The sequence below is a fragment of the Balaenoptera acutorostrata genome, chromosome 17, assembly GCF_949987535.1.
Source record: "Balaenoptera acutorostrata chromosome 17, mBalAcu1.1, whole genome shotgun sequence".
NCBI classification, from domain to species: domain Eukaryota; kingdom Metazoa; phylum Chordata; class Mammalia; order Artiodactyla; family Balaenopteridae; genus Balaenoptera; species Balaenoptera acutorostrata.
In genome coordinates, this window is record NC_080080.1 from 19,319,961 (window position 1) to 19,345,529 (window position 25,569).

Sequence of the window (25,569 nt, forward strand, 5' to 3'; positions counted from 1 at the left end):
CTTTACTACCTCCTGGCTGTGCCACCTGGGGTAAGGAGCTTGCTTCCTCATTTGCAGAACGGTATTTAAAAGGCTCCACTTCACAGGGCTGTGGTGAAGGATTCATGAAATTATGCATGCAAAGTGCTTATTGCAAGACCCGCCACTGGCGGAAGACGCGACTATTTGGATGGCGAGGAAATGGGGGTATTGGCAGGAAACAGGGCGGGGAGGAGGGCAGCGGAAGCGGTGGGGGAAGGTTCCACGTGGCGCCCCGCGGGGTCTCAGCTCAGCTCCCGCCAGCTTCCGCCGAGAGCTCCCTGCCGAGGCCGGGTTTCCTTCCAGCAGCCGCTGCTAGGCCTCGGGTGAGCCGGCAGTCCTCGGCAGGGCAAGAGTCCGGGAAGCTTTCGGACTCTCTCGGGGACGCCCCCGCGGCACGCTCCGCCCCGGAAACACGCCCCCAGCCGCCTAGGCGCGCTTTTAAAACAGGCTCTGTTCTATTTCTTGTTTGTTTCGCCGGGTCGCGGCCACCCGGGGAGCTTCGTTCTCCTGTCTTAAACCTGCGGCCCCTCGCGCACCGCGGGACCCCCCCCTCTGAACCCGCGCAGCGATGAGGAGGACCCGCGACGAGGTGGACGCGACCCTGCAGATCGCCAAGCTGAACGCGGCCGAGCTGCTGCCCACCGTGCACTGCCTGGGCTTCGGCCCCGGGGCCAGCGCAGCCGCCGGCGACTTCTGCCTGCTCGAGTTGGAGCCCGCGTTGTGCCAGCAGCTTGAGGCAGGACACAGGTGAGCCGGGGCCGGGACCTGCCGCCTCCCGCCTCGTGCCATTCACCTTCTGATTTTCCTGCGAGGAAACACAGGATGGGGAAATTGGGCCAGAGAGGTGCATTGATTTGACCACTTCCCTCGCAGCAGGCCAGTGACCTGATCCCCAGCTGGCTGCCTTTTCCCGAGGAGTCCGCGCCACTGTTGGTCCGTCCGGTTAGCTGGACTAGTCCGGCTGGTCTTGGAGGCCTCTGTCAGCGGAAACAAGTCAGGAAATAGAACCTCGGGGAAGTTTTGGAAATGTTAACAGCGAGGCCAGGCACTACACAGAAAGCTTTGCCATTCTATCTTAAAGTCCAATGGTAATATCCAGTATTTATGGAGTTCCTCTTGCCTGCTACTTATACGTATTTTACTCAGTAGATTGGAATGGGGGGGAATGAGTGTAAAGCTGTTTTTACAGACTTGGTAATTGTGGAAGGCCCTCAAAAAACAGACTTGCTTGGTGTCACTCAATGGGGATCGGAAGCTGTTTTCTAATTCTAGGTCAGCTACACATTTGCTGCAAGACCATGGGTTAAAAAACAGAGGAGAAGTCCGTTCTGTCAACTTTGTGCAGTCCCTGGAAATGAGGGAAATGAGGAGTTAGGGGCTCTGTTCTGCTCTGTTGTTCCTCCAACACCTGTATTTTATTAGGTATAGTTTGTTCTCTGGTATGCTTTTTTAATTGAATCCTTTAGGCTTTCACTCTGCCTACTTTACTCATCTAACCGTGTTATAGTTAACTGGCCAGTCTTCAGATGCTAGCAATAATGTATCTTCAAGGGAACTGAAGGAGAACATCACTCATGGGTTTTCATCCCAGCTGAGTTGGCAGGAATTTGAGAAAAGACTTCAGGTGCGAGGACCTTCTTTGTCCAGTTATAGTTAATCTAGCTGGCAAAAACCAGAATGAAAATGTGTGTTTTAATTTTTTTTTTTTGCAGAGGGAAGGGGTAGTTGTTTTAAACAAAATATTTGAAAGCAGGGATAGTGCCATGTGGAAATAAATGTTAAGAGTAGGTACTTGGGACTATTAAATGTTGTTAGTACCAAGAAGCTTTAAAACAAAACCTTTTATTTTCACTTAAGGATTAGTTTTAAAAAAATATTTTCAGTCTTCTATTTCAGGTTTTTTATTATTTATTTAAAAGAAGTGACTTGTGTACAGGAGGTTTAAATACTTTATAGACAAGGAAAACTACTAGAATCAACTCCTTTTTTGTCATCTCCATTATCTTTATCATTTTTCTTCTTCCACCTCCTCACTTTTGTCCTTCCCCTCTTCCTTCTTCTTGCTTTTTTCCACCTGTGACCCTTTGTCAGCGACATCATTTAGTCTAGTTTGTAAACATACCATTTTCATATTTTTCATTCAACATTGCAGCTTTCTTTCCTCAGGGTCCTGATTTCTTTGCAGCATAGGTGACGATTAGGCCAGCGTGTGCTCTTTTGATTGTTAGGGGACACTCAGGCCAAAACAAGAAGGACAGCTCTTGGGTGGGTACCAGGACCAGCAGCATGGTCATCATCTGGGAGCTTACTAGTAATGCAGAGTCCTAGGTCCCATCCCAGACATACTGCATCCTGACCTGCTTTTTAACAAGGTTCCCTAACGTGCCTACACATAAGTTTGAGAAGTATTGCTTCAGTAATTTTAGAAAATTGTGAAATCTTGACTGAAGCTTTTGGATGCTTTTCCCAGCAGTTTGCACAAAGATGCCACGTGGTAACACTTGGCCTCTTGGCCTCCTTGGATCTTTTTTGCCCGTGTGGAATTATTTTTCCTTAGTGAGGCCACTGGCTGCCCCTCTGGGTCTCAACTGGCCCAGGCCTTGCTCTGTGGAGCTCATGGGAGGGCTGTGAGAGCAGGGGCTAGACACAGCCTTAAGACTTAGCTTTAAATTCTAGAAGCCTAGAGGATTTTGGAACTGTTTATAATGAAGATGTCCATTGGTGTCTCAGTAAACCGAGTATTTTCTTTCCCCACTTTCCTGCAGTCTTGTGATTCGTGGTGATAAGGATGAGAATGCCGTTCTGTGCAGTAAAGACAAAACATATGACATGAAAATAGCAGACACTTCCAATATGTTGCTTTTTATTCCTGGTTGTAAAACTCCAGACCAGATGAAGATGGAAGAGACACACTGTAACATTATTCACACTGAGGTACTGTCTTCTGTTTCCTGATTTATGTGAGAATGACAACACGTGCTAATCTTGCGTTTAATTAAAAACTCGAGGTGTGGGACTTCCCTGGCGGTCCAGTGGTTAAAATTCCGTGCTCCCAATACAGGGGGCAACGGTTGGATCCCTGGTCGGGGGAACTAAGATCCTGCATGCCGCACAGCGTGGCCAAAAACAAACAAACAAACAAACTTGAGGTGTGAAATGTACAATCATAGAGAATCTGAAAAGTTCTCTAATGAAATCTGAAATTTCTCAGCATTATTTTTGTTTGTTCGGAGTCATGTAAAGTTGTCTTTATTATCCCAATCTGATTTTTAAGTCCCAGATAAGCTGACCATTTTCTGTAATATAGAAAATTTGCTATTAGGTGACTCATTTTAAAAGTTTTACCATGGATAGGTTTTGAAAGGACTCCCTCAAACCATAACTAGTGCAGTAGATGAGGTAGAGAAATGAAGAAATTTGTTTCTGAGGGAAGTGTGTTTTTCACCTTTGAAATTAGTTCATTACTATTCATAGCCATGTATAACAAATTTTTAATTATTTTGGAGACTGCTGTTAGCAGATAGCAAACCAAAGTCTCCATCCTGGCTAGATTGTTACACATATACAATCAAAGCACAGCCCTTAATTCTATTAAACTTTAGGCCAGTTACTTCCTAAAAATAGAATTGGAATAGAAATAAGGGAAAATACTGGGACATTTCAGTGATTCATATATGTTGCTAGAACAGAAGAACTGCCAGTAAATATTGTATTTTGTTTTTTGTAGGGTTGTGTCTTTCATTGTAATTAACTAGAAATATTGACAGTTCATCCTTTTGGAAAAGGTGTTATTTTTCTTATCATGTAGCTGTTTTGTAGGTGTTTTGGGGAGGGTATAACAACACCTGTGAGTATCTTTGAGCTCTTCTTATGGGAATTCTGTGTTCTGAGACTGAGTAAAACTTAACAAAGCTCTACTAACCAGAGTTTTTAAATCTGTGGTTGCACTTCAGATGCCTAAAAAAGTCTGGGAAAGGAATGCACGTGAGCAAAGCAGACTGGTGTTGATAAATGGTAGTGGATACCCAGTCTCAGGAGTAATAGGGAATGGGGAATCTATGGCAGATTGGAGCACACAAGCCCCAAGTAAGTGGATGGGCACTTCTTGGCCTTGTGGGAAAGCAGGCCCAGCATTGCCAGATCTTCTGATTTCTTTTGTCCAAGTGAAGCTTAAAATTTAGATTTTGGGGAGCAACATCTTATTTTTCAATGTTGGCAACTAATGAAAACTCTATACTAGACCTCCCTTTTTCCCCAACACAAAAGTACACACCAACATCTGTGCACTGGATACAGCCAGCAGACTGCCAATTTGTGAACTGTGGATGAAATCAATCTTTGTGTTTTGGTCCTTAAGCTTTTCTTAGATTCAGCAGCATCTCCATTAGGCTCTGGGCCTTGTCTTGTCAATCAAGGCTTCTACTAGTTTTAGAGTAGATGCATTCCCTGACCTTCCATGTTAGAGCTGGAAAGAGACAATCCATTTCTGCATTTTTCCCTTCTTTCATGTGAAACAGTTATTGGGCACCTACTAAGTGCTGGACATTGGGCAAATCCTGGAGATATAGAGAGGGATAAGAAATATTTATCCATCATTTAGCCACTGTCAGCTGGATTTCTTTAAGTGATAAGCCTCTCACTGTTTCACAAGTCCATAAGGAATTAGTTGCAATTCTAACTAGTGGGAAGTTCTTGTATTGAATAGGAGTCTTTCTTCCTTAACATCATGAGCGACACAGAACAAGGGTTCCCCCCCTTCCCTTTATCATATATTAATTGTTTGAAGACTGTGATAATGCTTTTTCTTTATTTTCTGTTTGTCAGCCTAAAGATATTCTTCTTCTGTGTTTCTACCTGGTTTGCAGAATTCTCACCATCCTGGTCATTCTTTTCTGGGCATACTCTAGTTTCCAGAGTATACGTGAGATACGGAGCTTAATTATCCATTCTCACTATGTTGGGAGTGTCTTCTTAACTGGGGATTGAAAAGATGTTACCTGAAGATACCCATCCATCTGCTTGAGATGGCTGGATGGGGGCCTTCTCAACAGAAAGCAGAATACTTTGGCTCCCTTTTCTTATTTCTTGTGGAGGGCAGATGGGTTGGTTGAAATTTTATATGAAGTTTTCTTTTAGAATGGTCCCTAAATGATTATGATGTATTTGTAATTTCTAGATCTTTGGTTTTTCTAATAATTACTGGGAATTAAGAAGATGTAGACCTAAATTAAAGAAGCTAAAGAAACTTTTGATGGAAAATACCTATGAAGGACCTGACAGTCAAAAAGAAAAGGATTCAAATCACTCAAAAGTAAGACTAGTATTTTCATTTTTTAATTTGGAATTTAAAAAATAGAGCTATAGAGACACTTAATGCTGACATTTTTTTAAAGTTCATATTATGAAAATTTCAAACATACCCAAAAACAGAAAGACCTCCATATATTCATCACTCTGTTGAACATCTATCAATATTTTGTCAATCTCATTTATTCTATCTGCCTGATGTCTTCCACCTTTTTTGTTTTTTTCCTTTTTCTGGAGTATTTTAAAGCAAGTCCTAGATATCATGGTGACATTTATGTAGCTGAAAGCTTCTCATGTTCCTAGCTAAGAAATAATAGTTTTTTAGAGGATAAAATAATTTATTTAATTAAAAGTTATAATTAGGGGCTCTTGAGAAAAGACATTATGAAAATGGAAAGTCAGAATGGACTAATGCCTGGAAGTACGGAAAAATATTTATAAACCAGATAAAAAAAATTTTAAGTTTTAAATGTAATTCAAAGTTATAGAACTCTACTGGTATTCTGAAGACCATATTTGTATTAGAAGTTTGACTGATTGATTGAATTTTTTTCTTTGTAACAGCTTTATTGAGATATAATTCATATACCAAGCAATTTACTCATTTTAAAGTCTATAATTCAACGGTTTTTAGTACATTGAGTTGTGTAATCATCACAAAAATGAAGTTTAGAATATTTTCACCACCCCCAAAAGAAACCCTGTACCCCTTAGCTGTTAATTTCTAATCCTACCTTTCCCTCCTTCTCTCTGCCACCTCACCCCTAGGCAGCCACTAATCTACTTTCTGTCTCTATTGATTTGCCTCTTCTGGACCTTTCATATGAATAGAATCAATAAGTGGCCTTTTCCGACAGGCTTCTTTGACTGAGCATGCTGTTTTCAAGGTTCATTCATGTTGTAGCATGCATCAGTAGTTCATTCCTTTTTATTGCTGAATAATACCCCATCTTATGGATATACCATATTTTATTCATCCATTCATCAGTTGATGGACATTTGGGTAGTTTCTACTTTTTGAATATTATTGATTATTTGATAATTATGGATAACACTGTTGTGAACATTCATGTACAAGTTTCTAGGGAACCTATGTTTTCATTTTTCTTGGAGAGATATATATATATATATATATATACATACATACACACATACCTAAGAGTGAAATTGATGGGCCCTGTGCTTAGTCTGTATGACCTTTTGGGGAACTCCCGGACTGTTTTCCAAAGTGGCTGCACTATTTGACATTTCCATTGTATGAGGGTTCCAGTTTCTCCACATCCTAGATAACAATTGTTACTATCTGTCTTTTCTGTATCCATCCTAATGGGTTTGAAGTGGTACCATTGTGGTTTTGATGTGCATTTCCCTAATGACTAATGATGTTGAGCATCTTTTCACGTGCTTGTTGACTATTTCTGTATCTTTGGAGAATGCCTATACAGAAACCCCTTTGCCCAATTTTTAATTGGGTTATTTATCTTTTTATTACTAAATTGTAGGAGAGTTCCTTATATAATCTAAATACAAGCTCCTTGACAGATATATGATATGCAAATATTTTCTCCTATTTTATGAGTTGTCTTTTCTTGATTTTTTTAAATTGTGGTAAATAAACAGAACATAAAATTTACCACTTTAATCATTTTGACCCGTACAGCTCTATGACATTACATACACTCACATTGCTCTGCAACCATCACCAGTATCCATCTACAGAAAATTTTCATCTTCCCAACCTGAAACTCTGTACCCATTAAACACTAACTCCTCAGTTTCCTCTGCCTCTCACCCTCCGGCAACCACTATTCCACTTTATGTCTCTGTGAATTTGTCTATGCCAAATCTCCCATGTAAGTGGAATCATACAGTATTTGTCCTTTTGTGTGGATGATGTTTTGAAATACACAAGTTTTCATTTTGATGAAGTCCACATTATCTGTCTTATCTTTTGTTCCTTGTGTTTTTGGCATCATATCTAAAACCATTGCCACATCCAACATCACAAAGAGTTATCCTCTGTTTTCTTCTAAGAATCCACTGATTTTATGTAGTAATCATTAACAGATTAACAAAAGAAATTAAACTAGGGTACCTTGCCTTAATCTCTTCTATGTATTTATTCAATAAATCTAAAAAAAATTCTTTGGCCTTAAAATGTGCTTGCTTTTTTTTTTTTTTTTCTTGTTTTCTTGTTTCAGTATACAACTGAAGATTTGCTTGATCAAATTCAGGCAAGTGAGGAAGAAATAATGGCCCAGTTACAAGTTCTAAATGCCTGTGAGATTGGAGGTAGCATGACTTACTATTATTAATAATGATGGAATTGGGCATCATATGAGAGACATTTTTGGACATCTTCACCTGTTTATTGCTGTTCCATGCTATTAACCTTTTGGGCTCAGAGATGATGATATTTGTATTTTGGGGTGTGGGGTACAGACTACATGTGATCACCTTTACAGTCTCTGACCAGTGACTTTTTCCACTCCTTACAGGCCTTTTTCTTTGGACTGAGTGGTAATAGAAGAACCATATTAGATCAGGAAAGGTCTTAGATATCAGGTAGTCTAATCCCTTCATTGTTTTCAATAGGTGAGGAAACTAAGGCCTAGGAAGGGAAACGGACCTGTCCAGGGTTCCATGTTGAGTTAGTGACAGGATAAGGCATAAAACCCAGGTATTTGAACTCCTGGTTCAGAATTAACTCACTGTATTTCCAAATTGCTTGGAAGATGTGTTTCTTCTTGTGATAACTCAACATACTTTTGAATGTTAAGTAGTTTATGTAAGAAGCCTGTATAAAAGTTGTAGTGGTATGTGTTGGTCTCAGGGGTTGATGGAGAAACCCAGTAGTATCTTGTATTTTGATTATCTCCTGGTCTGGAGTGGTAGAGTAGGAGCTATTTTTTTTTTCTGGCATCTGGGCCTGCAGTAATACTTGAGTAGATGTTTGAGTGCATTTTTCAGCCCTCTTAAGCTTGCCTAGAGAAGCAGTAATTCTGCACCCATGTGTTAGGAAGGAGGAAATTAGCATGGTTTGGTGGATGCACTCTTAAATCTTCCAAGCAAGATTAGCTTTTGTGAGACTGTAACTCTCAAATGTGGTGAATTCTGCTGAGTGAAGCAGCTGCAGATGACTTTAGAACTAACTGGAAGCACTTAGCTCTTTGTTGTGGTTCCTTGAGACACATTTGGTCCTAAGCATCGGACATAAAGTTTCTAATTGTGGATGCCTGCTGCTAATTACTATGGTATAGGGGGTACCATGAATGTTAAGCTTAAAAAAAAAAAAAGAAGAACCAATGGGCTTAATGCAGCCCTCTGTATTATTCACTTATTGCATGGGAATGGATAACATTTTGGGAGGTATGTGTGTGTGGGGATGCAAAGATTATTTTTTCCTAGTTTTCTTTTTCAGTTTTACATCACGCATTCCATTTTTTAACATTGCCTTTATTTTTTCAGAGTAAGAATAGGAACATTCTCCCTTGGTGTGAGTGTACTTGATTTGGTGGGTGTGTACGTGATTTGTTTCTCCAGGGGTGGTGGTAGTGCCTTTGGTTATAAGATGGCATTTCATAGTCTTTCACAGGAATAGGGAAATGTATCTTGAGGCTCAGCTTTTATTTTGCCACTGGTCCACATTGTACTTCTGAGTCTGTTATCTCTAAATGAGCTAGACTTCTTTATGAGCATAAGAACACCTCTCCAAGATAGCTGAGATGAGGGTTGTAACCAGGGCAGTGCCCCATAGCAGAGATCACTGTGTGGGATATCCAACCTATGACCTTCACCTCATTTGTATGACGTTCTAATGAAATGACTGTACCAGCTACAGGTTTCCATATTTCCATTTAGAACGACAAGATTATTGTGAGATAATTGAGTATTAAAGCATTTGGAAAAAAATCAAAATGTTAGCCATATGGAAAGTACTCTTTAAAAACCATCTGATCTCCCATAAGACACAATTTGTAATGATCAGGAGACACGCATAAACAGAAGCATTGTTTATAAAGAAAGCTAAGACTTTTCATGTCTCTTTTTCGCAGTGGGCAAGAGTTTACTGCTGCTTTATCAGTCTATCAGCCAATTCATTTGTTAAAAATGTCCTTTGGTAAATATAACTTTTGGAATTTGTAGGTTATTGGAGGATTCTTGAATTTGATTATGAGATGAAACTTCTGAATCACATAACTCAGCTTGTGGATTCTGAATCTTGGTCTTTTAGTAAAGTTCCCTTGAATACATGCCTTCAGGAACTTGGACCATTAGAGACAGAGTAAGTATGTTATTCATTGTCCTTCCAGATTTCCTTAAGGGGAAGAAAATTATTTTCAGGGTAGGACTAAACCCGGGGCATAGACTATTTATATTTTGATATAGGAATCTAAAGAATATACAACCAAGAAGGACTTGGGAATTTTGGTCATTGGGGTGAATAAATGTGTATCTTTTTTTTCTCTGCCATAAAAAATATAAAGGAATAATTTAAGCTATTTTATAATAAAGGTATGCTCATATAATTTGTGTAAAAATATTTAGCATGGGACCTGGTATATAGTAACTTTACAGTGTATTTTAGTTAGTTTCTAATGTAAAGTTTTATACTTGGCAACCAAAATCCTTTAGTTATTTCAAATTTATATCTTAGTTTCTAGTTAGCAATGGTGTTTAAAAGATAATGTATAAATATGTGAAAAACTTTTCAAATAAGTGTTTAAAATTTTTCAGGGAAATGATCGGACACTGTCTTAAATGTTATGGAAAGAAATATACAGAGGAAGGTAAGATTGGGAAAGTATTTTAACGGGTATTTTAACTCTTATGTGTTAAAATTCGTTTGCGTTTTTCAAGTGTCTTCCTGTTAAAAATAAGAACTCCATAGGGTGATGGGAGATGAGTTGTGTATAATAATGAGTTGTATAATTAATTGTCAGAGGACCATGTGAAACTCTCTGATACATTTTCCTTAGGTGAAGTTTATTTTGAATTGAGTGCAGATAAAATATGCAGAGCTACAGCACAAATGCTACTTCAGAATGCAGTGAAATTCAATCTTGCCGAGTTTCAAGAAGTGTGGCAACAGAGTGTTCCTGAAGGAGTGATGACTAGGCTTGATCAGCTTAAGGTAAGGTCGCCATGGTGATTACCTCCGTAACTCGGCAGGTTACTAGGTGAAATGAAGCCTGTATTGGAACTGAATTTGGAGCCTGTTTATTTTCCTAGCCCCCCATTAGGAGTGCATTCTACATCCCAAAAATCCTTAAAAAACCCCAAAAATCCCACTTTATTGAAGTGTAATTTACATATCACAGTTCACCCTTTTGAAAAGGGTGATTTGTAGTAAATTTAATGAGTTACCAGCCACCACAGTCTAGTTTTAGAACATTTGTCAACTCAGTGAGATCACTCAGGCCCATTTACAGTTAATCCTGGTTCCCACCTGGTGTATCTCATTTTGTTCCTTTTCTCTCCATTTCCATCAGCATTGTCTTAGCTGAAACTATCATGTTTGGCTCACAATAGCATCCCTAAGCGGGCCTTCTGTACTTTTAACTGCCCACCTCCAATCCATTCTCTGCGGTGCTACTAAAATGATCTTTCAGAAATGTCCGTCAGATTAGATGAACATCTTGCTTAAATCACTTTAATGATTTCCCATTGCATTTAAGACATAAAATCCAGAGTATTATAAAATAATATTTTACAATATAAAATATATAAAATCTTGGTCTACAAGGCCCTTCATACCATCCCCTGTAAGCTTCACCTCTTGATACTTTCTCTCCTGTCCACTGCATACCAGCCTTCTTTCAGATGTTTAAGATCATCAAGCTCTTTCCTACCCTAGGACTTTTACACAAAGCTTTTTGTTCTAGAATAAACTTCTCCCCAGTTTCACCTGGCCACCTCCTACTCATCTTTGAGTCACTTCATCAAGGAGGCCTTCCTTTACTCTAAAAAAAATACTTCCTGTTTTACTCTCCATGGCACCCTGGATTTCTCCTTCATGGTACTCTCACTTAGCTTCAGAAAAATGTTTCATTATGTGGTTCCCTGCTCTCCACTTTAATAGAATTTTTTTCACTGTTGCTTGCCAATATATAGCATACTGCCTGGCATGTAGTATACGCTCAATGAGAATTTATTAAATAAGTGAAAGTATTTGCTCAATATTTACAGAGTTCCTTTTATGTCTAAACACCTTGCTAGATGCTGAGCAGAAAACGTTACACAAGGTGCCGTCTAGGTCCTCAGCCTGGGGTCCGGCAATGGGGGTGCACGTTACATGTATATATCTCTTCTGACAATGTAGAGTGATCTGTGCCATGGGAAAAGCATGCACAAGATGTGATGGGAGCAAATGAAGGGGCTTATCCGTCTGACTGGTCAATCAGGGATGATTTTCTGAAGGAATGAATGTTTTAGCTGCCGAGTATGAAAGGATCATGTGTTACTCTAGATGGAAGGGCAGAGACAAGGTTCCAAGAGAGACAAGGTTCCAGGAGAGCATGGAGGGATAAAAATAGGGACACACAGTAGGGATGCATGACTGGAGAGAAGGGTGCTGGTGAGTTGGTGAAGGACACTAGGGACTGTGCTAAGGAATTTCAACTCGATCTCGAAAGCTCTTTGGGGCCATTGAGTGGCATCAGTTAGAAATGCTACCTGATGAGCTTTGCCTTTTGGAAAGAACACTATGACAGTAATGAGGATGGATTGATGGAAGGTTGGCTGGATTATGGAAAATTTAGGTTTCCAACACTTTACTCCTAACTAAGAGAGTATTGGCCAAAGAAATAGGTGATGGGGAAAGGATAGAGAAATGTTAAGGCCTTAAAATCTGTATGATTTAGTGACCACTTAGATGTGGGGTTTGAATAATGGGATCTAGGATGATGCCTTGGTTTCCTAGGATTAGCAGGATGAGAACAGGTTTGGATGACAAACACAATGAGTGCATATATAGGTTTGGATATAGAGGTCTGGTGCTTGGAAGAGGGATTTGAGTTGAAGATACTTGCTGATGACTGTAATATTTGTAAGTAAGTGGTGGTTGAAGTCACGGGTTTAGAGAGGTTACCCAGGACAGTGACGGTGAAACAAGTAGAGGGATGGGGTTGGGGGCCAGGGAACTACAACATCAAGTTAGGAGAAAAATAATGAGATCGTAATGCAGGCTTAAAGAGGAAGGAGTGATCAACACTAACAAAATAAACGGGTCTAGCGAGATGAATCCAAGAAAAGGGCCCACTGGATTTGTCAACGACAGGTCATCCGTGACCTTTAGAACTAGAGCCATCTCAATAAATTGGTGGTAGTAAAAGCCAGATTACAGAAGGGAAAGTAAGTCACTGCTTAGAGGAACTCTTTTATGAAAAAGGCTATTGTAAGTTTCTGGGTAGTTTGTGTAAGTTTCATGTGGAAGATGTTTTAAATACCTTGGGCTAAGCTAAACGTAAGGTAAATGAGTCATTTTTAAACATCTGACCTTTACTTGAACTGTCCTTTTTCCCATTTCTTATAGGGTTTAGCTTTGGTGGATAGACACTCAAGACCAGAAATCATATTTTTGCTGAAAGTAGATGATTTACCTGAGGATAATCAGGAACGTTTTAATAGTCTATTCTCTCTGAGGGAGAAGTGGACAGAAGAAGATATTGCTCCATATATTGAGTAAGTAATTTCTTACAAATGGATTTTGACTGTTCTTCTTATGATGAGTGGCATAGGGTTTTAGATTATCAGAATTTTTTTTTTTTTTTTTTGAGTATTCCTGGAAGACACTGCTTCCTTCCAAACTTTCTCCAGTGGTGGCTGTCTTCTCTATCATTCTTCACAACTACTGATCTGGGAGGTGGGGTATGTGTCATCTCTCTTCCTTACTACTGCTTCTAGAATCACTTCTTTGCTCTCCTCCTTGCAAACTGCAGCTCATAGAGGGACAGTCAACTATATACCCTCCTATGACTCTAAGGCAAGCACTCCTCTCTGATGGCCACCTTCTTTCTTTCCCACTCCCTTACTTTAACATTCTGGTAGAAGCCAGACTGTGGAAGAACAAGTTAGCCCTGAAGCCACTGCTTGTAGAACCAACCTCAAAGCCACTAATAAACACTACCACTTCCTCACTGCGTCTCCCACCTCTCGGGGCCTCTCTCTTCTCTTTCCCCGGCTTGCTTTCCAGGGTCAGTCTTTCTAACTCTTACTGTACCCGCTCTACTCCTTGCACCCTCTCTGTGTCTTGTCATACCTTGTTGGCAAAAATCTGCAAAGATTATTTTAGTTTTTGCTCCCTTCTCCTCTCCCCCCTTTTAAACTTCTGGAAAATTTTAAACATTCAAAAGTAACAGTAAAATATAAGGAACCCTCCATGTACTTACTACCTAGCTTCCATAATCATCAACTCATTGCCTCCATTATTTAAAACTTAGATCACATTATGCTTTTCCATGAAATAAAACCCTCCACTGGCTTCCCATTATATGTACAATTAAATTACAACTCCCTCTCATGATCTTCAAGGCCCTATGTGATCTTCCCTTGATCCCTTCTCCAGCTCAGGTCCTCCCATATCTTCCCTTCCCTCATGATGTTGCAGTCAAAGTCTTCTCTCCTTTGAGGTACAGAAGAGGAAGCTAAAATTCAGGTAGGGTAGGTAACCTAGATAAGCTCACACAGGTAGCCTGGTATCCAGGTTCTCTGAGTCTAGACCCCACTGTATCACATTGCTTTTATGTCTGATTTGGAAGCCTGTGTGATATAATGGAAAAGACACAGACTTTAGAGACCTACAGAGCCGGCTGCAAAATTTGGCTCCATCCTTTACCACCTGAACCTCAGTTTCCTCATATCTAACATGGGGTTAAATAATACATTACTCTTACTGTGAAGTTTGGAGATAATACATACATGTAATGTACCTAGTTCAGTTATGGCTTAGTAATCTCTCCCTACCCTATCTCTCCCACAAATACACACCCTTATGTTTGTTGGAAAGATGGATTTGGGGGGGAGAGATATAAACAGCTAGTGCTGTGAAAATTGTGTTATGTTCCCTAGAATGTTTATGATGTTCATTAATTTTTCTACTGTTCCCACAGAGATTTGTGTGGAGAGAAGCAAACCATTGGTGCATTACTCACTAAATATTCTCGATCTTCGATTCAAAATGGTGTTAAAGTTTATAACTCAAGAAGACCCATTTCTTAAAAAGAACAACAGTCTTGTCTTTGCGACTAAAGTTGCTTTGTAAGGTTGCTGGTTATAAGAAAACTTTTTATGTATTTGTATACCAGACTTTTAAAAACCTAATTCTTTGAGGCATTTTTCTCCTCCTCTTAAGCATTTTAAAACTACTGCTCTTTTTTTTCTTAAACGTAATAGGGTATTTTATATCTTTCAGGTTATATTTGTGTTATGTACACAGTGAAAACAAGGACAAAAGAAAGTGTTATTTCCTGTATTTCGTGTCTCTTAGTAGCCTTTAGCCTTTGTGGGTTTATTTATAGAATAACAGTTTTGCTTTTTTTATATTTAAAATTGCATTTCTTTAATTAGGATTTGACATTCTAATTATTAATAAATGTAAGTTTTCAGAGAGCTAAATAGTTTCCTAGAAGAGAATTATTTATTCACTTAAATGTCATTTCTCAAGTCAGTTCCCCTCTACTTTTGACTTTCCACCAAAACAGGAAGTCACATGATGCTGTATCATTTATCTAAATTAGTTGTTTATATTGATGAAATTGGCTTGACAGTTGCTCCTGTTCACCTGGCTGATGTAGATATGATTTCAGAGAGACAGCAGTGAGCGGTTCTAAAGAGAGATCTTAGTTCCCTGCCCAGGAATTGAACCTAGGTAGCCTGGATGAAAACCAGGGATCCCTAGCCACTAGTCCAGCAGGGGCTACAGGCTAGAAGCAAAGTTCCCCTGGCTCTCGCCCGGTTTGAAAGCAAGAATGTTTCTAGAAGGCAAAAACTGTAAAAAACAGGTACAAAGTTTATTATTAGAGACATGGCACAAGTGGGAGAGCACACAGAAGAACAGATTGTTTAAGACAGAAGCAAGGCAGAAATACACACCCAGAGAGAAAGGGTGTGGGTGTCCTCCCTACCGAGGAGGAGGGCAGTAAAGAGGTGATTTAAATCACTTACGTAGGACAGTTTTTCCGGGTCTTTGTTTATCTTTGGCCAATTATCTTGTTTCTTTTCCCACAGCTGACCTGTTCTAGGACACTCCCTAACATGCGTGCCCAACTTTTTGCTAAGGTGGATTCCACCGCAGAGGCTTGTGGGGATGTGTCCACACTTATCATGGGTGGCACCCCTCTCTCTTTTGACCTCCAAGGAGTTTTCCTGTGCCTGTGCAGTCAGGGAAATTTCCTTGACCTCAGGAGTGGTCATCTTACCTCTTTACATCAGCAGAGGTCAGCTTCTGCCACTAGCTTTGTCCTTGGAGTATGGGGTGGGGGTGGGGGGGAACAAAGCTTCAATTTTACTTCACTTGACAGACACCAGGTGTCCAGCCCAGGGGCCCATCTACTTCCCACCTCAGATATGCACTCTGGGATGAAAGTTTGCGTACTCCCTCTCTGCTTCTTTGTCTCCCATTCTTTCCTTAACCCAGTGACCTCTCTTTAACCCAATTGCATCTATCTCCCTAAATATCCTCCATCTTCCATGCAACATGGTGTTAAAGTTTATAATTCAAGAAGACCCATTTCAGTACTAATCCTAAATGAATGCTAACAGTAGTTTATAATCCTATAATAAAGGGTACTGACACAGGTAATACTCGAAAACTACAAGTAATCTCTGGCTGGTTTTGGAATGCTTGATAAAGTTCCTTTACATCTTTATTTTCCTAGTGTGTTTTCGTTTACACCAAAGTTCAAATTAATTTTAACTTAGCTAATGAACTTGTCACCAAGACAGTTGGAAGGGGTAGGCCAAGGTTAAATCTGGTCCGAAGTTAATATTTTTTTTCTTTAACTGCATAATCCACAATTAACCAAGATTTAGCTGTTATTGGAATTTACAACTGTTTTATTTTCATGCATAAAATGCAAATACGATGGCTTCAAAATATTTGTCCGGTGTTTCAATAAATTCTGCGTCTATATAATCCACTAATTTTATTTGTTTGTTTTTTTCAATAAACACTGAGGCAGCAGTGCCTAGTGAGGACTCCAGAATTCGATTTAGACTCCTTGAGGTCTAATCACGTATTTTACAGCCTAAATCACTGAGCTCCAGAGAGTTAATGGTGTCTTTTCACACAGCGGACCAGAGGCACACCTCTCCTGGTTTCCTATTTCCCGGGTTCCTAGTCCCCAGCCCCTGGCTCTTCGAAAACCTTGTCCCCATACTGTTCAATATGTTTGCGCTAGATCTTTATTCCTCTAAAATTTAGTGTTTCCTTCTTTCCTTCTCGCTGTGTTCGCCTCACCCACAAAATATCTCTGGCCGCTTTCCTAAATTTTAACAGTTCTCACCCACCATCCGTATACGAAAAGACGAAAACAAAAACTCCGTCACGCGGGCAAGCCCCGCCTACTGACACATAACTTCCGACTCCTGCCCCCACGGCTGCCCCACTTCCGCTGACGTCGCAGGTCAGAGGTGAGCGGCAAGATGTCGGCTGGCTGGCGCAGTCGGGGGTTGGTGTGAGGAGCATCTCCGTGACAGAAGCTCGGCGAAGACAGCTGACGGAGCCGAATCGCGGGAGCGAGTTGGAGGCGTTGGCGGCGGCAGATCGGGCAGGGCCGGGAGTGGGTGCCGAGGGAGCCCCGACCGCGGGGTGTGACTGTTGGGTGCGCGGGGGAGCGGGGAGTGTCAGCTGCCGGAGACCGGTAATGCCCCGCCGCCCCCCGTGAAGCCGGGAAGCCGAGCTCCGCGGGATCCCTTCATGCCGCCGACTGGTTTAGAGCCCGCCAGAATGAACAGGAAGAAAGGAGACAAGGGCTTTGAAAGCCCAAGGCCTTATAAATTATAAGTATTTTTTCATCTTCCTTTCTTCTGCGTTTGGTCTTCATTAGTTATATTTTGTGATTGCTTGAAACTGATTTCGTGGGCCTGGGAGGCCTAGTGGGAAACTGGGAGCCACTCACGGTGATGGGAACGGTGTTTGTAGGGCGAAAATGGTTTGAATGACAGTGTAATTCAGCAGATCTACTGCTTCTTGCAGGTTAATAAACCTTTTTCGTAAAGTACTAAGTTGCATTTTTGTCCAAAGAAATTTATTTTCGTGGCTGTTGCTAAATTTAAAATGAGCAAGTTACCCTAATTTGTAAGGTTTTAGCATGACAGATAAGTGTGATTCTGAGCGGCCTAGAGCACAGTTCTTGTTTATACTTGGATAGAGTTATGCATTATTTAATAACTGAAATATTTCCTTTATTCTTTAATGTACAACTCATCAGGTCGTCTGCATCAACAACATAAACTTCCAGAGAAAATCTGTTGTGGTAAGTATATTCTCAGCGGTTATAAGCAATAACAGTCCTTCCTTTACAGTACTTAGAAACTTTTCTGTCCGGGTAACTGTGTTTCGAGAATAAGTAATAATTAGAATTCAAAAGTCTGTATGACTCTAAGGGCCATGGCTGTGCTGTATTGGCTGCCACCTCGATTCTCTCTTTCCTTTTCTTTTCCTTCCTGTTTCCTGATTAAAGTTTTATTTCTTTTAATCTGTTGTGGAATATGAAAGTCTATATTACCAAACATCTTAGAATCGTGTATGAAAGAAGAATAAGTCCACAGCGAGATTTCTTCTATGAAAAATGTTAAGGTTGGTACGTGCACTGGCTTTTTAACTTGGCTGTTAAGGGGCCACTTGTGTTTTCTGATTCTCTGCTGACCTTGTTTAGGTGGCATTGCTTTACACTGAAGCTCTAGATAAGGTGTTTAAAAATCTAGTAAACTGCCCGCCCCGCCCCAATTTAGATGTATGGATTATTGATATATCCGTTCTAGGAAAAGTCCTTGATAACCCAAATAATTTATTCTTTCAGGGCGATCTGTATTAACTAGATCAAAATCTCAGTGAGAGCCGGTTTTCTTTGAGTGAGGACATCAACTTCCCTCTCAAACTTGTTTACTTAAGATGAGCTATTTAAAAATGGAACCTTTTCATTAGAAACACAGAATCTTAGATTTATAAGGATCCTTAAAGGTTTATTAAGTCCAATATCCTCATTTAAGGAATTTTTCTTTCAGAATCCCTTACATATGATTATTGACCTTATACTTCATGGAAGGATACTTTAGGTGTGTTGGGTTGTATGAATTGGGTATGGAAGTTATGAGGATTAAAGAGTCTTGTTAAAAGGTTACTGTAGTAATCTAGGGTAGAAATGATTTAGCCCTGAATGGAGGTATCATTAGTAAAATGGCATAGAAATAGAGTTGACATGATTGACTGATAGTGAACATTTATTACGTACATACTACATGTAAGACCATCTTACATGGTTTTGTGTGTATGATTTCACTTAATCTTCACAGTAACCCCATGAGATAGATACTATTTTTTTTTTAGATAGATACTATTTTAAGTCTTATTTTTATAAATAAAGCAGCTGAAAGAATGGAGGATAAGTAAATTTCTTAAGGGCATGAAGATAGCAAGTGATGGAGCCATTTTTAATCAAACGTTCCCCTTTCCACATCCTCTACCCCTGGCAGAATGATAGGCAGAAAGGAATTGCAGATGACTCTTAGCTAGGAATGCTAGAAAGGAGTTGTAGATGATTTTTAGGTCTCCCATTGGAAAGATTGGTTAGGTGGCCTATGGGCTAGGGTCCCAGAAGGCACATTCTACAGATTAATTGAGGGAAGTAATGAAGGGACTACTTAGGGTTAAGAGAAACCACCAAAAGTTGGAGGAGCACCCTAGGTTAGCAACGAGAAACAAGTTATCACTTCTAAACCTGAAAGAACAAAGGAAGGGAGAGGTTACAAGAACCTACTGTACCTGTAGGAAAGACTTAACCTTACAGGAGCTATGGTCTTTGATAGAAGAGTGGAGCTACTGCCTCCTTCAGCCTGGCAGGGAGGAACCTGGGGGAATAAATATAAGGAGCTCGATTTTCTTCTGCCTTCAGTTTTCTCTCTGTGCCTCCCAGTTGATCACCCCAACAAGCAGCCAGAGGACTAGTGTCTAGTTAATGCTACTCCTGGGGCGCAGAGTAAAGCAGAGAGGGCAGATTAGGAGGGGCAAAAGGAGAATATCTAGAACAGTCTACCCCTTTTGCCCCAGATCATCCTCTCTTGTCTTTTGTTATGATGAAAGTGTTCCCAACTTAACGAAGCCCTATCAGCTATTGTAGGCGTTGGCATTAGCTAACTTCCCGTTTTTGTGAGTCAAGTTTTATTTGATCACAGCCACAGCCATTTATTTATACACTGTCTGTGGTTGCTTTGGAGCTACAATGGCAAAGTGGAATAGCTGCGACAGAAACTGTGTGGCCCGTTATGTCTGTTTACTATCTGACCTTTTAAGAGAAAGTTTGCTGATCCCTGGACTAATCTATTGGTGTGAAGAAATGGCAGTTCAGCATTATTCCCTTCTAAGATATTAGCTGTCACCACTATCTTTCATATAAGACAGTAGAAGAAAAGTGGTTGAAAGGATGTGAAAATTAATTGCTACAGCCTCTGCTTTCTTTAGCTGGTGTCAAGGTCAGAGTTGATATACACAGCTTCCTTATTCCTCCACCCGTTCATTTTTCTCTTTCCTTTTGACAGCATTTCTTTTGGTCTGCCCTAGACCTTCATTCCTGTAGGATCTACATCCTTGCTTGTTTTGACTTCATTGAGTTGTTGCAGTTTTCCATTGATTAGGACTGTTGGTCAAGTGGACCTAAGAGGCATTCCAGTGAATCCCCTGGATTGCAGATGGAATTCTTGCTTTTATTGTGTAGTAGAATCTCAGTTGTTGCTCGTCATTCCAGCCAGTACAGTGACCCCTTTCTCTGCCTGTTGGTTCAGTGGCATGAGGAGCCCAAAGTGGTCAAGTCTCAGCTTCCAGTTTAATAGAACCATGACTCTGTGCCCAGGTGGATGCATTCCTCCATTAGCTACTAAGACCTCCAAACACACTGACCCTGAGGTCATGAAGACAAGAAGCAAAAATTGTTCAGTGGCTTTCTGAAGGAATGGTGAACATAGTCGCTCCAACTTTTGTCCCTTGGTTCCCAGATCTATTTTGGCTATGAAGAGATGACCTGATATATTGTCCACTAGTTTAAGATGGCATCCTGTTGGAGGTCTCAATTGGTGCTGTAACTGAGCCTTCAGTAGTTGATCGTGTCAGCTGCTCTGGATGATAGGACAAAAGGTAAAACCAGTAAATTTTGTGTGTAAGAGCTCACTGCCACACTTTTCTATACACATGGAGGCATGTATGGGATAGCATGTTGACATGTATGGCTTTTTGCAAGTATATTATAGTTAGGGAAGGAAAATCTAGAATATGTGTCTTTTTATATAAGGACAAATTACTGTCTCCCTCCATGATACCAGTTGTCTAATGTCGTCATTTTACTGCTGAGTGACTAACTGATCCTTCCTGGGAAGGTCCCGTATTAGAAGTTCGTTTTGATCCTCTGCTATTGGGAGGTGAGCACTCAGCAGTGGTGGTAGCCAGATAAGCTTTGTTGGGGGAAGACCATGTTGCTGGGATCATGCATAGCCTCCATTCTTGCCCCAATGACCACTTTGTATATTGAGCAGGGTGGCTAGGGAAAGAGTCTGGGACATCTACTAGATAGATAATCTTGCCAGTTGATTTTTGAGGGCCCCCTCCGCAGTCTCTGAGGATGTCTCTGTTGGTCACTTATGTGATGACATAAATATTTTCATATTATAGCTACTCTGAGAAACTCATTTTTACATTTGCTTCTCCCACCATCCTCTTATTTTCAGTCTTCTTGTCTTGTTCTTTCCATATTCCTAACCAGCTGGCCAACCCAGCAGTTGCCATGGATCAGTGTAGATGTATACTTCAGGTCATCTCTGCTTCTATAAACAGTGTACAGCCAGTTGTATTCACCAGCGTTCTGCCCACAGTAGGCTTTTCTTCGTTGTCTTTCAGGACCACACTTCAGTGGGTTCTGATGGCAGCTACCATCCACTTCCAACTGCGCTGGCATGCTGTGCAGACTTACTAGTAATTCAGTCTTGTGCTTTGTCCTATTCTTTTAATTGAGCATAGGGACTTCTCCATGAGGCCATGGGTGTGGATTGAGGGAGCGGTGGAGATGCCATGGGAACAAGTCCCGTTGGATTCTGAGTCACCTGCTCATGCTATTTGCTCTTTGTGCCTATGAACTTGCTTGGGCCTGGGCCAGAGGTGGTGTTTCCATTTAAAATTGGAAAGCCACTGCACATACTGAGTTCGTAATGGCCATTTTAGGTAACAAAAATTACATGAAATTTTGGGGAGTCCCATGATCATGTGTGCAGTCTCTACTGCAGGGTCTTGTAGCAAACCAGTAGTTGCTTTGCAAATGGAAAACAGTTGTGGGCAGAAGAAGTCATGGGTTTCCTCTGAAACCCCAGGAATGATGGCGTACTGTTATTCTGTTGAAGAAAGCCAGAGTCAGTAAAGTACCTTTGCTGTGGACGTTCCCAATACTGTTGGATATGCTGAGTCATAATGCCCAAGTGGCAGGGCAGCTTGAACCACAGCCTGGACCTACTGCAGAACGCTTTCTTGCTCTGGACCCCTCTCAAAGCTGATAGCCTTATAGGTTGCTTAGTAAGTAGTATGCCTAAATGTGTATATTGCTTTCAGAATCCAAAGAAGCCTACCAATTTTTGTGCCTCCTTTTTTTCCCCCTCTTGGTGGGCAGTGCAAAGTGAAGCAACTTGTCTTTCACTTTAGAAGGTTTATTTTTATGTGCCTCAGACCACTGGAACCTTAGAAGCTTTATTGATGTGACAGGCCCCTGAACTTTCATGGGATTTAACTCGCAGCCTCTGCTATCCACGTGTTTTCTATTAAGGCATTTAGAGAACTTACTCTTCCTTTCTTACCAGGTCCAGATAGCATTATGTTGTCAATATAACATACCAGTGTAATTCTCTGGGCTGTCCTGTCCTCTGGGCTATCAGGGGACTTTTGGACTATGTTTTGACTGAGCAGGAGAGTTGATAATAGTTATTAGTTACTAGATGACAGTGAGGGGTTTCTGACGTCTGGAAGACAACCTGCTTCTGATTGATTTTTTTTTTTTTTCTGATAGGAATTGGGGGGGAAAAAAAATTTGCCTGATAATTAGTCGCAATATTAGCTACCAAGAACTGTGCTGATTTGCTGCGGTCAAAGTACTGCATCTGCAAACATGGTTGTGATTGGCAAGTTTGTGATAAATCACTATCATTCTCGAAAACCTACTTGACTTTTGCACTCGCCAAATAATTGAGTTAAGTGAAGACATAGTAGGCATCATTCAAGTCTCTGTGGTGGTGGCATTAATCTCTGCAATTCCCCAAAGATGTCTAGTTGCGTTGATTTACTCTCTTGGAGAAGGGGGATGGGTGTTCAGCGGTGTCCACTTAGTCCTTCCACTGTAGTCCTCACTCAGAGAGTGAGGTCAGAGAATGAATATGGGGATTTGCCAATTACTAAAATGTATTCTGTATGTTCTGGACTGGGGAAATAATCTCCATTCCTACTCTGCGTTAGACGTGGGAACCCCTTTAGTACTTGACCTCCAAAGACCGCCAGTCTGGGGAGTACCCTGGCAGTCCAGTGGTTAGGACTCCATTCTTTCACTGCCGAGGGCCCGGGTTCAATCCCTGGTCGGGGAACTAAGATCCCACAAGCCACGCTGCACAGCCAAAAACAAACAAAAAAAACCCCAAAGACTTCCAGTGTGACTAGTAGACTGCTGTAACGTTTTGGGGCTCCAGGGATTAGTGTCGGTTCAGAACCAAGATACAGTAACCCCAGGAAAAGGGCAAAAATTAATTTATTTGAGGTGACATAAATCTCAGGATTTTAAAAGAAAGGTAAGTGAGAGTCGAACATGTTTGTAGGCATGGAAAGAAGTCCTATAAAGAGGAGAGATTGTAATTATAGGAGAGGGTAATTAATAGAGCAGGATTTCTGAGAATACTGCAGAGGATGGCCTCTAGTGCAGTAGTGGAAGGATCCTTCCTAAACAGGAGGGAAAGATAGGTATGTGCAGCAGAAGGGCAAGAGAATCGATAGTTGGCAGTAGAGTGATTCAAGTGAAGGGTCTTGGGTGGATGAGGAAGAAGGTAGCGCTAAAAATACCAGGGAGGATTGTAGTGAGAAACTGGAGGAGGCCAAGGAACAGGAGAATTTCCTGTGGTTGAACAGGAGGACTGGCAGAGAAGTACAGGCATTGTGGACGTTCCAGTTTAAGATGTCAGCGTCAGAGCGGTCCTGAGCAGTGAAGAGGTGTCGTTCAGAGTGTGATCTTGATTGCTGTCCTGGAATGGCAGTGAAGGTTGTAGGAATTGAAATCAGGGAACTTCGAAGCAGTGGTACTGCATGGATCAGCTGTGTCTGCATTCATGTCATGTAGAGTGATGGCTGAGATGGGTTAGAAAGGTAAAGAACGAACCTTCAATGAGTATTGGGGAATTTGGGCAATATTAATGAGAGGAACAGAGGATGGTGTACCTGTATGGCTTGAACGCATAGGAAAAGAAGTAGAAAAGGACAATAATAAAAACATTTACTAGATGCCAGCTATGATTTTAAGTGCTTTCCTTGTATTGCTCAATTATAATAACACCAATAGGTAGGTAGTGTCAATATTCTTGTTTTACGGATGAGGAAACTGAGGTACAGAGAGCTAGAGTAACTTAGCTCAAGATCATATACTTACTGAGTAGTGGAGCTGGACTTGAATGCAGGCAGTCTACCTCAAGAAGACAATGACACTATTCTGCCCTTGCTCTTATGGCATATGCTATATAAAAGCCTATAAATGATCTAGAAATAGTGGAAAGTAGGAGGTTTCCTGTTTTCCCTTCTTCTAATTTATAGTGAGTGAAAGAATAAGTAGCTTCTTTTCAAAGGGGATTCAAGAGATGTTTCATCTAAGGCTGACAGGTAGAGGAGTTTTTGAAAAGGTTGAATAGCACAGGGGAGTTACTTCAAATGGGGTAGGGACTCTAGGAGGATGGTCAGCTGTCAGGTGGTGGGGAGAGAGCAGGAGCAAGAAGAAGAGAGTAAGTGAGAGGTTAGATGACCTGGGGGTTTGCAGTTATGCTAGTAGCCAAGGCTGACAGGGATTGGAGGCCAGTCAGTGGGTCTGTATGTTGCAGGCAGGTGTAGGTTAGGGCTGTAGGTGGTGTCAGAGACCTGACGGTTCAAGGAGACTGGGCTTTCCCTATCTTCATGAAGTATACTCCGTTCACTGTTTTATTATTGTTAAACGTAGTTTAGAAAGCAAAAGCCTATTCTTGTGTCTCACTCCTGTAACCACTTCATGACAGCACTTACCATAATCTTTTCTAGTTCACTTTTGACATTATCTTGGTTCTCCTTGCTGTCTTTCAGCTGATCCAAGCTCATTTATGTAGATTGGTCATTGGATTGCTGGTATGCTAATTAAGGGAATTTGGATTTTCATACAGTTGCTCACAGTTTAACACCTTTCAACGCAGAGACTTCATCAGCAGTATTTTTGCTTCTGCTTTTTTCTGTTCTTATTTGCTTCCACATAAATCTGTCCAGATGGTCTAATTTAAGGATGTATGACTCTCTTATTTGGGAATTGGGGGAAAAAGGGCTGTGGAATCAATAGGCTTTTGAGTAGTTGGGCTGAATGTTATCTAAAAAATATTCTTACGTTCTTGCATGTTATTTAAAAGCATTGTACTGAGAGACATTGTGGCATAATGGGAATCAGTTGGGATCATTTAGATGTGGGTTTGAATCTCAGTTCTCCACTTATTAATGGTATAATTTTCGTAACTCTTAATCTGTAAAAAGTATAAAGTAGTACTTGTCTCTTAAAGTTGTTAATGGGATTAGAGAGAACATAGGAAAGTAGTGTAACGTCTGGCATATAGTGGTGCTCATTAAATAGTAGCCATTACAGTTGTCATAGTCTAGTTCTGTATGGTTATTGCCTGAATTTCATCTTAGATATTCCTGTTGCAGCCCCTGAAATGTTACTGTTTCATGTCCTCCATATTTTATGTTTCCAACCCAGAATATTAAACTCACTGGACATACATTCACTG

General features: G+C 40.8%; 2 protein-coding genes across 7 annotated transcripts in view; both read left to right on the forward strand.

The window, feature by feature from the left end:
• Positions 1 to 277: 277 nt before the first annotated feature.
• Positions 278 to 16,459, forward strand: DSCC1 (DNA replication and sister chromatid cohesion 1). Its single transcript, XM_007188831.2, has 9 exons — positions 278 to 768; positions 2,787 to 2,955; positions 5,198 to 5,332; positions 7,530 to 7,620; positions 9,475 to 9,613; positions 10,066 to 10,118; positions 10,308 to 10,462; positions 12,863 to 13,011; positions 14,439 to 16,459. The coding sequence occupies exons 1-9, from the start codon at positions 590 to 592 to the stop codon at positions 14,545 to 14,547; spliced, it is 1,179 nt and encodes a 392-aa protein (XP_007188893.1). The 5' UTR covers positions 278 to 589; the 3' UTR covers positions 14,548 to 16,459.
• Positions 16,460 to 16,951: 492 nt separating this feature from the next.
• Positions 16,952 to 25,569, forward strand: part of TAF2 (TATA-box binding protein associated factor 2) — an 82,804-nt gene continuing 74,186 nt past the window's right edge. For all 6 annotated transcript variants that reach the window (XM_028168158.2, XM_007188822.3, XM_028168160.2 and 3 more), the window contains exons 1-2: positions 16,952 to 17,328; positions 17,750 to 17,804. In XM_028168158.2, the coding sequence (XP_028023959.1) occupies positions 17,246 to 17,328; positions 17,750 to 17,804 (138 nt within the window). In that variant the 5' untranslated portion in view covers positions 16,952 to 17,245. The remainder of the gene's footprint in view (positions 17,329 to 17,749; positions 17,805 to 25,569) is intronic.

Bases quoted from the DNA above. Each gene is read 5' to 3' on its own strand.
- DSCC1 (XM_007188831.2), top strand. From the start codon at position 590: ATGAGGAGGACCCGCGACGAGGTGGACGCGACCCTGCAGATCGCCAAG. The intron at 769-2,786 runs GTGAGCCGGGGC...ACTTTCCTGCAG, and splicing joins CAGCTTGAGGCAGGACACAG to TCTTGTGATTCGTGGTGATA. The intron at 9,614-10,065 runs GTAAGTATGTTA...AAAATTTTTCAG, and splicing joins CTTGGACCATTAGAGACAGA to GGAAATGATCGGACACTGTC.